Here is a 14,240-nt window from a genome sequence, read left to right on the forward strand (position 1 = left end):
GAAACCACGTTGGCACGGTGGGGGGTGGGGATGGTGGTGGCAGGGGTGGATGCTCTCATGTCCCTTTAACAGCGGAAACAGCGGGATCCAGGATTCCGAGTAAAGTGCACGGGACAGCAGCTGAAAGTGGCAGGGCCGGGGATGGCCAAGGCCTCTCTGATCCCAAAGCCGTGACCATAAGCCTCACCACTGCGGTGCAGACTGAAGGCTTCCTAACAGCATGACCCAGATGGTGGTTGTTCCGTCGTGTCCGACTCTCTGCAGCCCCATGGACTGCAGCACGCCAGTCTTCCCCATCCTTCACCAACTCCCGGAGCTTGTTCAAACTCATGTCCACTGAGTCAGTGATACCACTGGAGCATCTCACCCTCTGTCATCCCCTTCTCTTCCCGCCTTCAGTCTTTCCCAGCATCAGGGTCTTTTCCAGTGAGTCAGCTCTTCGCATCAGGTGTCCAAAGCATTGGAGCTCCAGCTTCAGCATCAGTCCTTCCAGTGAACATTCAGGGTTGATTTCCTTTAGGATGGATGCTGCCTCTCAGTCAGCAGTCTTGCCCAGGGGAACCCGCCTTCCGATGGTCACCAGGATCAACCGTGATGGGGGGCCACGAGGTGGGAGGTTGTTCTGTGACGCTGACTGGTGAATTTGAAGTGAACGGGGTTTCCTGCCTCTTGTGGAACCCGTTCATCCCAACCCCGCGCTTTACCAGCTCCTTCTTCCTCCTGACTGGGGAGGGGCGTGGCTGACATCCCAGTTAGCCCTTCGATTTTCTTTCCTGAGTGTTTCAAGGCTTAATTAACGTGTGTAAAGTGATCTGAAATGAGGGGCTAGAAAGAGCCAGGGAGCGGCAGCGTGGATGATCACCTGGGCAAGACAGCTGAAAGGGGGGCCAGGGGACCCCAAGAGCCCGCAGCTCCGCCGCCAGCTGGCTGGCCCAGAGCCAGGCCGGGCTGCGTCTGGCTTTCCTTCAAGGCCGACACTGCGGCTGTGCTCGGGAGTCAGACCCCAGGATAAATCACTCCTAAAGGACGGAGCCAGAGCCGGGGAAGATGGGTCTGAGGACACAGGTTGCAGCAGGTTCTGTAACTGGCTCTGGAGAGAAGGGAACACCAGCCCTCTGCCACTACTGGGGGGCCATCTGCAAATGGCCTGATTTGGTCGGGTAAGGAGTAAGTGTGACCAGCATCAGTGATGAACGCAGCAAAGCGAGGTTCCTTCATGCCTTTCGATGAGCGTGGATTCACAGTAGTGATTTAGTGCTGTCACCTGTGGGAGGCATTAAATCTCTTAGAGAGGGGGTGAAGGTGAAGTCCGAGTCACATGCGGGTGTACCTTAAGTGTAGCTTCGCAGAAGGGCAAGGCTGCCGGTTTCAGGGAGGAGGTGAAGGTTCGTGACCTCATAAGGGCAAAGGCCAGTGGCGGTCTATTGTGATTGAAAGCATTCAAAGAAGCGAGTGGAAAAATCTTTCAACATCACCAGCTGCCATCTGTGTCTCGAAAGTTGGTATTATGATGTCATTTCCAACTGAGTGAGGATGTCTGTATCTCTCCGTGTGTATCTAAGCGGTGGCTAGATAGACTAGCTGTTCTAAACTGTTTATGATGGTGGGGCATTAGAAGGAGTGTTTGGATAATCCAGAGTCTATCTTGCACTTTCATCACGTTTTTGTGTCCTGCTTGGGCTAACAGTTGGGCCGTGGCCCATCTCCTGAGGCCACAAACTGAGGGTGTGGCTGTGGGCAGCACCCTGCAGCTTTGGAAATCAGAGCAGAAGGAGACCTACTCCCCCTGGCTTCAGTTAGAGAATTCTAGAAGACTCTGCCGGAGAAGGCAATGGCACCCCACTCCAGTATTCTTGCCTGGAAAATCCCATGGATGTAGGAGCCTGGTAGGCTGCAGTCCATGGGGTCACTGAGTCGGACACAACTGAGCGACTTCACTTTCACTTTTCACTTTCATGCACTGGAGAAGGCAATGGCAGCCCACTCCAGTGTTCTTGCCTTGAGAATCCCAGGGACAGGGGAGCCTAGTGGGCTGCTGTCTCTGGGGTCACACAGAGTCGGACATGACTGAAGCGACCTAGCAGCAGCAGCAGCAGCAGAAGACTCTGCTCGGCCTGGTACAGGGTCAAGGGCCCAGCCCAGCGCCAACTGTACAGGCAGAGAATGAGGGTCACACTATAAGCTGCCTGGTCCATTCAACACTAGGTCCATCAAGTGAAATGGAAAATCCCCAAAAGTAGATCCAAGGAGCCACCGTGACTTGTGTCTACTCTAGCTGAGCTGTTAAAGAGGCTGGAAGATGCTCTGGTCCCCAGAAAGGGACTTTCAACGGCCAGGACCCACCAGAGTCTTCCAGCTTGTTCTTTTCTGGACACTGTAGTCTGATTCATCCTGGAGCTGTGTCTCTGGGATGCCTTTGGTGTATGTAACCTCAGGTCGCCCATGGGCCATAGAGGGGGTCATCTGGAGCTACTCCTGAGGGTCTGCATCCGTTCCTGCCTGAGCTAATATAATAGTAACCTCCTCATGAATCCCCCTGCCTTTGTCTTGCTCCCTTCTAAATCATTCTCCTTACAGTCTAGAATGACCCTTGCAAGACACATGGGTGCGTGCGTGCTCAGTCGTGTCTGGCTATGTGCAACCCCATGGACGGTAGCCTGCCAGGCTCCCTCTGTCCGTGGGAGTTTTCAGACAAGAATACTGGAGTGGGTTGCCATTTCCTCCTCCAGTGCAAAAACACAGAGTCCCTTTTAATACTACGATGGTGAGCTTTATGTATCAAGTTGACTGGACCATGGGATACCTAGATATGCAGTCACACATCTGGTTACATCAGCGATGGTGTTTTGGATGAGATTAACATTTGACTCAGTAGACTGGATACAGCAGATTGCCCTCCCTAATGTGGGTGGGCCTCGTATCATCAGTCGAAGGCCTGAATAGGACAAAAGGGTTGAGGAAGGAGGGATTCCTCCTGCCTGATGGCCTTGAACTGGCCTTGAACTGATGGACATCTGTTCTCTCCTGCCTTCAGACCCCAGCTGAAAAATCTCTGCTTCCTGGTCTTGAGCCTGCGGTTGTTCAGACCAAGACCACACCGTTGCTTCTCCTGGGTCTCCAGCTTGCTGACTACAGACCTTGGGACTTCCTCTGTCATCATGTTAGCCAGTGCCTTACAATGAATTGCTTTCTATATCTGTGTCTATATGTAAAGCTATCTATATCTTTACATCCTATTGGTTCTGTTTCTGGGCAGTATCCTGGCTGAGAGAAATGCCTTTTTGTTTACTAAATTCATTCATTTAAAAAATTATCGAGCACCTCCTGTAGGCTGGATACTGTTTTGCATTCCTAGAAATGAATGAACCAAACAGATTTCTGGCCTTGTGAAAATTTTACTTGTATGGGGGCTGGTGGTGAAAGGAGGGAGACTATGAACAATTAGTAAATGAGCAAAGGGTGAGCACACGTGGAAAAGGAAAAAAGTACAGGAGAATGGGGAGGCTCAAGAGACGTTGAGAGGGGACACTGGAGCAAAGGTTTAGGGGAGACAGAGGAGTCGCCACGTGCAGGCCGAGGCCAAGTGCAAACGTGGAGGCCACCGGCCCTGTCTGTGTCTGCGCGGGGCCTGCAGGCACGGCCTCCCTGGAAACCCTCGGTTCAGCCTCCCTGCCCTCCATGCAGCTCTCTGCCCACCCACCTTTCATCCCCCCACGCCTTTGCCCACACCTGCGATGCCCCCTCCGTGAAGTCCTGCTTCTGCTCACATTTGCTCATGCCTTAACCTCTATCTGTCCTTGCAGACGCAGTCTCGTGGTTTCTGCCGAGTCTGCGCACTGTTGACCCTGTTTTTGTGCCCTGCAGACTTGTATTTGGGCTGCTATTCTGCCCATAAATAATCGGTGCCATTTGGAGCAAGTCTGTTCATCTGTAAAATGGAAATAAAAATAGCACCTGCTTATAAGGGGCTAAGAGACGAGAAGACGCAGGTACAGTGACTCAGCGCCTCTGAGCTGCCATCGCTACTGTTCTTCCTTCCTCCCTTCCTCCTGACGCCCCCTCCTCTCTTCCTGTCCTCTCAGTTCACCCCCAAAGGTGGGACCAGCCCCCCCGCTGCCCTGAGTCTCTCAAGCAGCCTGTCTGCTCCCCCTGGACCTGGCTCCACAGGGAGCCGCTCCCTTCGTTCCCTCACTCACGGCCATCTCCTGCGTCTCATCAGCGAGGCCCAGACCACATTCTGGCTTCAGACTCAAGCTTTCTCCTGGCCTCCCACAGCTGCTTGACCCCTTGCGGGGCGGCTTCTTGATGTCTTGACCATGAACCCACCTGTCCTAGTTCCCAATAAAAAAGCCCCCAGATCTGCTGGGTCGGACGTAGCCCCTGCTTAGGAAGGGAGGCAGTGGGGTTTCTGTAGCAGGGAAATAAAACCATTTCAAGTGTTTACCATAGAAGGATTTTTTTTTAAATAGACTTTTAAAAATCACAGGTTTAAACTGACAGAGAAGTTGAGAAAATGGCAAAAAAGTACCCATCCATCTCACACTCACTTTCCCTTATTACAAACATCTTACACGTCAGTGATTGGTACTATTACAATCAATGAACCAATATTGATACAGTATTACCAGCTAAAATCCATACTTTATTTAGATTTTCTTAGTTTTTACCTGGTGTTTTTACCTTTTTCTGCCCCTTGATCCCATCCAGTATACCACAGTACATGGAGTTGTCATATCTCCTTAAAGCTCCTCTTTGCTGTAGCAGTTCTCAGCATTTCCTGGTTTTTAATGACTCTACTGGGGCTTCCCTGGTGGCTAAGTAAAGAATCCATCTGCAGTTCGGGAGACCTGGGTTCTATCCCTGGGTTGGGAATATTCCCTGGAGAAGGGAATGGCAACCCACTCCAGGATTCTTGCCAGGAGAATCCCCAGAGACAGAGGAACCTGGTGGGCTACAGTCCCTGGGGTTCAAAGAGTCGGACATGACGGAGCAACTAAGCACAGCACTGCATCCTTTTGAGGAGTACTGCTCAGGTCATTTTGTAAATTACCCGTCCACAGAAGGGATTTAATGCAGGGCATTGCCCTACAGGTGATGGAGGATCTGAGACGCAAACAGAGGAAGAAGAAGCTACAAGCAACTAATTTTAGCAGAAAGTCATTAACATCATTAAGCTGGAGGGTTAACGGGAAGTCGTAGTTTTACCTCAGCCAAGGGCTGGGATCACCTGGCAGAAGCCTTAGTCAGATGCAGTCACAGCTGGAGATGCTGTCAGAGGCAAGAGGGAGGTGAAGAAATTCTCTGGCCTTAACTTTCCTCCCACCTTCCACTCTTTCTCCAACACTGCTCATGGGCCGTATCTAGCTATTAGCCACCTGGCCCAGGATTCTGTAAATCTCGGCCTGCAAGAGTCAGCTCCTAGCAAAATAGAGCAGAGGGTGAGGCTGAGACAGGCTCTAAAGTTGAGCTGGTCTAAGACTGGGACCACTGACATTTGATCACCCTGTACCTGTGAGGCAGGGGATAGATGAGCCCCATCCTAGAGGGTAAAGCAATCGGAGATGCATCCCCTATGGACTGAAACTCTAAGACAAGAACAGCAGGATGATTAAGGGAGGAGGCTGGGCCCTGCCTAGACCACATGTTTCTTGTTCTCGAAGTCAGCAGACCGCCCTGACCACACATGGGCAGAAAGGCTCTTTGGAGGCCAAAGGAGACTTATATCAAGGGATGTTCTACCCAGATGCCTTTTTGGTAAAATCCTTCTTGGCTAAGAGATGCGTGTGCACACATGGGAGAATCCTCTGAGTGCGTGCTAAGTCGCTTCAGTTGAGTTTGACTCCATGGACTGTAGCCCACCAGGCTCCCCTGTTCATGGGACTCTTTAGGCAAGAATACTGGAGTGGGTTGCCGTTTCCTTCTCCAGGGGATCTTCCAACCCAGGGACTGAACCCAGGCCTCCTGCATTGCAGGTGGATTCTTTACCATCTGAGCCACTAGGGAAGCCCTGGGGGGATTCTGAGATATACCAGATACAGACTGTGAACCCGGCAAATCAAAAGGATTGGCCACAGGAAACGCAGAAGAAATACCCCATAAAACTAATTCAAACTGCCCGAGGGCACGACTCAGGAGCTCTGAGTTTGCCTGTGGGCCTAGCCACACACACTGTGCTCTTTTCCTCTTAATAAATACTTTATTTGTTTCACCACTTCCTGTCTTTGTGGGAATTCTTTTTGGCAAAGCCAAAGGCCCAGGGCTCTTGTCAATGATCACAAGTCTAGTGGCTAGGATCTGGCGCTTCCGCCACCACCACCCAGCCCAATCTCTGGCTGGGAGCCCGAGCCCTGCTCCACGCTGCCGCAGTCCCAGGCTGTCCGAGATCACCTGTAACACGGTTTTCCTGCAGCACTTATACCACCGCCCTGCGACTGTGCTTGTCTGAGGGCCCTGTATGATGCATTCTTTATTTTGTATACTCAGAGCCTAGAACAGTGCCTTGCTGACAGGTTTTCGACATGTGACGTGTTTCTCCTGACCAGCCCATCTTCCGGTGCGCTCTGGCTTTGAGGGACTGCTCGCCACTAGCTTTCCTTTCCAGTTTCTGATCCCCTCCTATTGGTGCTAAGATGACTTTCGGCCTAGCATTTGTAACATTTGAAGGCCGCGGTGGATGGTGTGACTATAATGAGATTGTTTTTTTTTTTAATTAAAAAAAATTGTTTAAGTCTTTATTGAATTTGTAGCAGTACTGCTTATGTTTTTTATACTCAAGGTTTTTGGCTGCGAGGTATATGGGATCTTAGTTCCCCAACCAGGGGAACCCACACCCCCGGCACTGGAAGGCAAAATCTTAACCACTTAACTGCTGGGGAAGTCCCTAGACCAGTTGTGACGAACTCACAGAGTAAGTTTTGCATTAATCCTTCCAAGTCCACGTCTTCCAAGGACTCAGCCACGCCTAGCCGCCTCCTTATGGGCTGCGTAAGAAAAGGAAAGAATCGTTTTTTAAGAACCCTGCCCTCACCTGGCTGGTATTTAGGTGGTTTGGGACCCATCATGAGAGAAGTTACATTTCCTTTTGGTGGAGGGGAGGAGGAAGTGGAGTGCCACAGACAGAACTGACTGGTGACTTTCCCAGGGGCGCAGGAGGGCTGAGGAGTCACGCCCCACTTGTCACCGGCCCGGACAGGATGGCCAGACTCTCTCCAACAGGCCACCTGCAATCGGAAACTTCTGAGGTTCCAGAGGTCCTGTGTACTTTCAGTGCTGGGACTGAGGAAACCTCCCTCCTCCACGTGTCACGTGGAGCCAGCCTCTGATAAGTGTGAAAAGGCCAGCGGGTGACAGGGGCATTGCTTAGCCCCAGCGCTCCGAGCTTTCAGTCTGCCAGGGTGCCCTAGTCCACCACAGGACAGAAATCTGACCAGTCAGCTTCCTTGTTTAGCAGAGATGAAAACCTTTGCAACTAGCTTCTTAGTTCCATTCTGGTAGATCGCTGCTCTGCAACAGGTAAGAAATTGTGACTACAGGAACCTGTGTTTCGGATGCCTCATTTTCCATCGTGTTTGTAGGGAAACAGTTGGGAGGCCAGGTGGGCACTTGAAAAAGCAGGAATCAGTTGGAAATGCTGGAATCTTAGTTGAGGATCTCAGCTGCTCTAAGGACCAGCTGTGTGATTTTGGACAAGTCACTGTATTCTTTAGGACCTCCACTTCCTTGTTTGAAAACCAGGGATTATAGTGTCTGTTTTATCACAGAAGTGGAGTAAGGATTACATGAGATGTCTGCGGGAGGACTTTGAAGATGGACAAGTGTGACATAGTACAGCTATTTCTTTGCGTGGACATCAGGCAGCAGAAAAGGTGCCTTTGATGTTTAATTAATGCTAAAAATCTTTCATTACATTTATTTAGCTATAATTGGGGAGGAGGGCAAGAGTAATTTTCGAAGGGACTTTCTGAGGTCCTAAAATAGAAACTCAGAAAACACATATTTGCTTTTCCTTTTGGTGTCAAACCACGGTCGCATTGTTACTAGCAGCTTTGCAGAACTGTGACCTTCAAACTTGGTGATGTCAAAGACGGAAAGAAAGCTCCCAGTCTTGAAGACTTTTAAACAGGCTTTTCAAACTGAAGCACTTTTATTTTGAATTGCGAGCTAATAGAATTGTCCTCTTAGATGAGCATTTGCAAGTTTAAAAGCTGCCTTCCAGGTGGGCCCCAGGAAACGCCTGTGCTGAGCGGGTGCTGAAGGCCCTTTTGGGAGCAAATGAGGGAAATCTCTTCCTGTCAACAGACTTTCTGCAGTTAGAGGAATCTGGAACTTACATTTCCCCTAATTGCACATAAACTGATTTGTGTATACATCTAGGGTCATCACTTACTTTCAGTTTAGTGAATTTGTGAATTTTTGCATTTGTTTTAATTTGTAATTAAGTTTCCTCCACGAAGCACACCATATGCCACCATTAATTCTTGCTCGTTGATTTCTTAGGAGATACATGAGTGCGTATTCTGATGCAATTTTTGAGGTCTTTTGAAAATCAAATGACTACGTGTTTAGCCATATGGGCCTTTGTTATTTAAAACAGCACATGATAAAGTAAGAGCAAAATGCAGAAGGACGTGTTGGGGGGAAAAATCGCTGGAAAACTGTTTAAAACTTAAGCACACCATTTTCGATCTTAAAAAAAAATTTAGGGGGGGGGCGTTATATTTTTGAAACCTGTCACTTCTGATCCCGTAGGGTCTCTCACACTCTGAATGTAGACTGTCTCAAGTGCAGCAGGCGAAACTGCGGGAACCGGGGACCCCCCAGTGCCTGAGGCGGGGGCTGCAGATGCGAACACCCGCCTCCCGCGCATTCCGCGGGCGCCCCTGTTTTCCTCTCGGCGTCCCGGGCGGGGATCCGACACGCCGCCCGGCTCGCCCGCACCTGCCGCGGCCGCGGCTCGGCCTGCGCGGGGACGGACGTGCGGCTGCAGGCGGGCGGCGCGCGCTAGGACCCGGCGGGCCCGCACCCGTGGAGCCGCCGACCCGGGCGGGCGCCGGGCTGGAGCCGGGTTCCGGCCGCGATCGGCGGCAGCTCGGCCCGGAGACGGCGCGGCCCGGCGGCGGGGCCCCCGCGAGTCCAGCGCCGCCGCGGCCCCCCGATGCGGCCGCGAGGAGCCCGGGGCGCGCGGCCGATCGCAGGTAACGACCGGGGGGCCCCCTCTCCCGCCCCCGCAGCCCCTGCTCTGCTTCGGCATTGTCGCGGGGCGCCCTCGCCGTTCGGGCTCGGCTGCATTTTGGGGGCGCCCGGGGCTCTTTCTAAGGTGCCCGCCCCCGTGTCCCCAGCTGGTTTCGGATGGATTTATAGCCTGCACTTCACATGGGAGAGATCCGGGGGACGGCGAGTTGCATATTTTTCATTAGTTCTGTCTCAAAAGTAAGTTCATTAAAAAAAAAAGTTTCTCAGGAATGTGTGGATAGTCACTTTAAAAATAAAAAATAAAAAAACCCCAGCAGACAAATGGATAATTTATTAAAATGGTCAAATAATTGCAGTAATTCCGTTAATTACTTTCTGAGTCTTTACTTTTGTGGGCTCCCCAAGACATTACTTTTATTTTCAAGGAACTAACGTGTTAAATGTGGAGTTTGTCTGGCGGCGTTTGCAGCATTGCTGTCGCAACTGTTTTGCTATCAATTATAAACAGAGTGTCAAACGTGGGGGCAGTTTAAACCTCTTTTCAAATACTGTAACTGGTTATCCTGATATGACATCTACAGACGAGAGTTTCCTTTGAAGGCAGTAAGAATATTTCTCTTTTTGGAGAAGCCTTGTTTGGCGGAGAAAAACCATGATTCCTGGCTGGGGAGGCTGGAGAGACTATTTTTCATGCTTTGTTTATACTGCCCGATTGACATTTGGGGAAGGGAAAACGCGGTCTTTCTCGGCAGCTTTTCATGGTGGGATTATTAATTTATTTAATTTATTAGTTTCAATTGGTTGGGCTCGGGGAGTCCTCTGTCATAGGATATGCTTAAAGGTGACACATTTGCCAGCAGTTGGGACACAGGATTGCAAATGTGAAATGTGCTTCAGCCCCAAGGTCTGGTCTGCTGGGAGCTCCCGTGGGGAGCTGTCCTGGGCTGGGTGGGACTGGCTCATTGAGGAAAAAGGGACTCATTTTCCTCCGCTAAGGAAGACATCCTGTTATATTCCTTTTGTTCCCTGTTTTTCATTGATCGCTTGCTCTGCCTGAGAGAGGGGAGAGCGCAGAGCTCGGAAGACTGCACAGATGACTCCAGCCCACTCTGCTCTCACACGGATTGGTCAGTTAGATGGAGACTTAGAGAAACAGTCACCCAAACCGTCTTTGAAAATCATGCTGTAATTTCAGAGTAGCCTTCTCGGGCCCAGATTTCTGCAAGGTTGATTTTTAACTCGGGTGCACTTGGGTTGAGACACCTTGGTATTTAGTTTTTTGCTGTTGCTTCTATTCAGATAAAGTAGGCCATTTTGGTGACAAATTTCTTTGCAGACGTCAGCTACTAGCTTGCATTTGTAGACATATCGCTTTACAATACGATCTCGGTGATTTCTGCTTGGGAGTTGTAGAATGCAAAGTTATTCAACTCAGAATAATTTTTCCTGACCGTTTTTCGGATCTGAAGAGTTAAATATTACCATCAGTGGAGGGGTGCTTAACTGTATCTTTGCTTTGATAATATAAGTGTCTTGTGCATGTATCATGCACTAAATTTCTAAATTGTAGTCTGTAACAGTGAAAGAAAAAGGCAGTGCATGAAGAGCCAACAATCAAAATCATTGTGCACTCAAGAAATTGTGACATCTGGTTTGAGGAGAATGCTTTTCAGATTCAAGAAAAAGGGCATCCCTCACCTTAAAAGAATGTGAGTTGGTAAAGGTGAAATGTTCTATATAAGAGGAGAAACATAAGGCCGGGGGACAACTCCATTTGAGGCTTGAAACACCCTAATTACAGAAAGACCGTCCCAGAAGTTGTTAAATGTATAAACACTTTTCTGATTGGCTTAAAAATTTAGACACAGGAAGTGGATGGTATCTAATAACCGATGAGTAGAGACATGGTTGTCATGGAAACTGAAAGGAGTAACTTCCCCCCACCCCCCAACACACATACACTACCAGAACCACCACTTAAAAAAAAAAAAAGCCTGCATGTCATCACAGATGCCTGGAGAACATGCTGGCTTCTGTAAGCTTTCCCACAGCATCTGTTGAAACCTGAGACTGTGCCTGTCAAATCAAGGTCATTTTACAACAACAACCAAAAACGCAGTCTCCTGGATTTCATAACTGTGTTTTTATTGAAAAGATGTGAGGAAAAGGGCTGAAAGCACGGTACTTTGCATTTTGTTACCTCGGAGTTGCGCCAGGGAAGGCCGAGAAGTGTGTATTTGATCACTTAATTGTGGCAGCAAACTGATTCGTGTGTCTGCTGTTTGTGGAGCTGTAAAGACTAGGCTGTTACCTGGGGCGGAAGAGTCACGTGGGGACAGTATAATGAAGAGTTTCTGTTTGCAAGAGACTTCAAACTTGAACTGTAGCAACAGAATGTAAAGAACTGTGGCATTTTGGAGCTTTGCTCTAAGGCTCCCCGTGCAGGATGGTTGGCGAATCTGGTGCTTTGGCGAGGATAAGCAAGGGTGCTCTCAGTAACCGAGCAGGGGAAGGACACTCCTACACAGAATTAGAGCTCTTTCAAAACTCCAATTATTATTATTCCGTTAACTTAGAAAAACTTTCCTTTTCTGTGGCTAGAGAAGAGTGCTGTAGTTTTTAGGATAATCGAGAGGCTCCCCAGCTCAGGGTTGGGAATACGGTCAGTGTCTCGGTGGTGGTTTTAGTGAGTAGAGGAAAGAAAGGGGAAATGTTTGGGGCTCTCCCCCTTTCACTTTGCTAAGTGAGACATTAGCCAAGGAGGCTGAATTGTGACTTTGGGGGATGACATTGAAGCTTGTAAATATAAAGCCAGTACACTTCTTACATTTTTTTCTAATCTTGTCCATGGTGGTCTTTAAATTTTGAAGTGCTTGATATTCATTTAGAAATATCCTTCTTACAGTCATGATGATTTATAGCTTTGTATGGCTTAATCTTAATTGAAAATGGTCAATTTTAATCTCAATTAACTAACACTTTGATCTTTAAAAAAAAAAACAAGCAGAAAATTTCCCTTGTTTTCATCAACTAATTGCTTAGAGGGGGAGCAGAGAGAGGAGGTGGAAAGAATCCTAAATGTACTGTAATATTTACTTACTACCCTGCATCTATGTCATAGGAAATATAGATATTAGAAGCAATACAGCATCATTGGGGGTGATTTAGCACGTATTCATGATCCCATGTGGTCAGATGTTTAACTGATTGAGATTTGGTGAAAAAGTTATGCCTTAATGGCATAACTGTTCTCTTTAGCAAAGGATTTCCTGTAAGGAGCTTTCTTATCTTCAACTATGTTCATTGGCAGGAAACTTGTCAGTTGCTTGTTTTTACAAACTGAAGGAAATGAATGGGATTTGTTAGTTTCAAGAATCTGCCTTCATGCGCCATTGTCTGTGAAGTAGTTTGCTCAGAACAGTTCATTTTTAAATGGACTGTTGAGGAGTACAATTAAATTACTTCAGGTCTTTGGCATTTCTGTTCATTTATTTTTGGCTTTGAGATTAGAAAAATTGATCATTATACCGCTATGTACAACTTATTTGACCAACACACGTTAACAAGATGTTCAATAAAATCCCAGTTCATTTTCAGTTGTCAGATGTATAGACACTGACTGAAGTTGGCGTTTTTTGATGAGTATGCCAAATTTCTAATAAGTAGCCCAGAATACCAATCAAATGCCAGTTTTGTGGAGAGGTGAAGGGAAAGAGGCAGCTCATTCCTCTCTTGGCTTGTAACAGTAAAATCCATAAAGATTAAATGTCAGGTGTGCCTCTGTTGCTGACGGTTTACGGGAGAGTTGGAATTTGAGGCGGGGGTGTAGTCAAAGCCAGGCTAGAGTCTATATGAGGAAAACAAATCATCACCTTGAAAGGATTTGTTGTGCAAACCTCTGGATTAATTTTTGAATATTATAAATAAATACGTTTAGTCCTTTCAATTCATGTTTCGAAGTTTGGAAGAGGAAACGGCGAGGTTCTTTAGAGGAAAAGAAGTACATGAACCTCCATTCACAGGGGACGGCCGGGAGGGTGTTAAGAGAGCCTCAGGGAGGGGACCGCCTGTTGCAATGGTTTTCACACATTTTTTAAGACATCACTTTGGTTTTATATTTAGCACCAAATGGAATCTTATGCAAGACCCTAATATGTGAGTGGAATAAAAAGAGAAATGCTTTGGCAGGAACCCAGCGCCAGGAGCCCACGGTCTTCTCCTGGGCTGTGCCCTGGGAGCCTGGGACCCCTGTGAGCTGTTGGGAAACCACTGCTTTTAAAGTGCCCCAAGTCTTCTTTAAGGAAGGCCCGGGGGAATTGCCTGCAGAGTCCTGGAACTTCTGAGATGAAGAGAGAAGTGACTTCTGCCCTTACAGTCGCAGAGGGCGCCTGTGCTCAGGGGAGTGAACAGGAGTGCAGACAGCGGCGCCGTTCTGTGCGGAGCCAGGCTGGACCGGCTCCGAAAGAGCCCTGCTTGTGTCTGCGATGAGAGGAGGGCAGAGGAGGTTTGTAAAGGGCCTCCTTTCCTAGAAGTTACGGGAGCGGCGTGGAGGTGTTTGAGACGAGTGGATTCTCATCGTCTGGACGGTGGATTGATTCTGGTGCCACCCCAGGATCTGCTGTATCACTGTTCCTCTGTTTGTCAGTGAAGATGATTTCATATTAAGTGTCATTCATGAAATGAAGGTTTGCCAAGCTATGTAAACTGCTTGGCAGTCACAGTGGTGTTTTGAGTGTTGAGGAAAATGATAACACGTGGATGATATTTGAATATCATCAAATATTCTCGGATTGTCTCTTCTGTTATGAGATTTACTGAAATGGCAGTGTTGGGTCCCCCTTTTTACATCCCGGAGGCCATAAATACTAAGGTTTCTAGGGGTGGCGGGCGGAGGGATCCCCTTCCCTTCCACTAATTTTGACAACTCCGTGCTGCGCATGTGCGTGGTGACAGAAGGGAGGAGCAGAGTCCGCAGGCCAAGTGAGGTAGCATGTGCTTCCTAGGGCCCCAGCAGACCTCCCTGCGTTGTTTCTTGGGGGCTGTGCAGC

The 14,240-nt window shown here is 48.6% G+C and overlaps 2 protein-coding genes and 1 long non-coding RNA gene across 9 annotated transcripts in view; 2 read left to right on the top strand and 1 right to left on the bottom strand.

The window, feature by feature from the left end:
- Window positions 1-718: 718 nt before the first annotated feature.
- LOC147363863 (uncharacterized) lies at window positions 719-4,625 on the bottom strand. The gene is made up of 3 exons (XR_015133866.1): window positions 4,197-4,625; window positions 3,730-3,928; window positions 719-1,264 (listed from the first exon to the last, which is right to left on the bottom strand). It is a non-coding gene; the product is annotated as an uncharacterized LOC147363863 (long non-coding RNA).
- A 2,076-nt stretch (window positions 4,626-6,701) lies between these two features.
- Window positions 6,702-14,240, top strand: part of FOXN3 (forkhead box N3) — a 446,920-nt gene continuing 439,381 nt past the window's right edge. For 3 of the 6 annotated variants that reach the window (XM_086319211.1, XM_086319213.1, XM_086319223.1), the window contains exon 1: window positions 6,702-7,512. The gene's annotated coding sequence lies outside the window, so the exon portion shown is untranslated. Of the gene's footprint in view, window positions 7,513-7,748; window positions 7,866-9,188; window positions 9,430-14,240 lie in introns of those variants that run through there. The other 3 variants (XM_086319216.1, XM_086319225.1, XM_086319214.1) reach the window with 3 other exon arrangements.
- Window positions 8,700-14,240, top strand: part of LOC147363865 (uncharacterized) — a 66,072-nt gene continuing 60,531 nt past the window's right edge. For both annotated transcript variants that reach the window (XM_086319229.1, XM_086319231.1), the window contains exon 1: window positions 8,700-9,194. In XM_086319229.1, coding sequence (XP_086175355.1) covers window positions 8,842-9,194 — 353 coding nt within the window. In that variant the 5' untranslated portion in view covers window positions 8,700-8,841. The remainder of the gene's footprint in view (window positions 9,195-14,240) is intronic.

The sequence above is a fragment of the Bos grunniens genome, chromosome 10 (genome assembly GCF_055505025.1).
Source record: "Bos grunniens cultivar Pamir isolate PY7600 chromosome 10, Bosgru_T2T1.0, whole genome shotgun sequence".
NCBI classification, from domain to species: domain Eukaryota; kingdom Metazoa; phylum Chordata; class Mammalia; order Artiodactyla; family Bovidae; genus Bos; species Bos grunniens.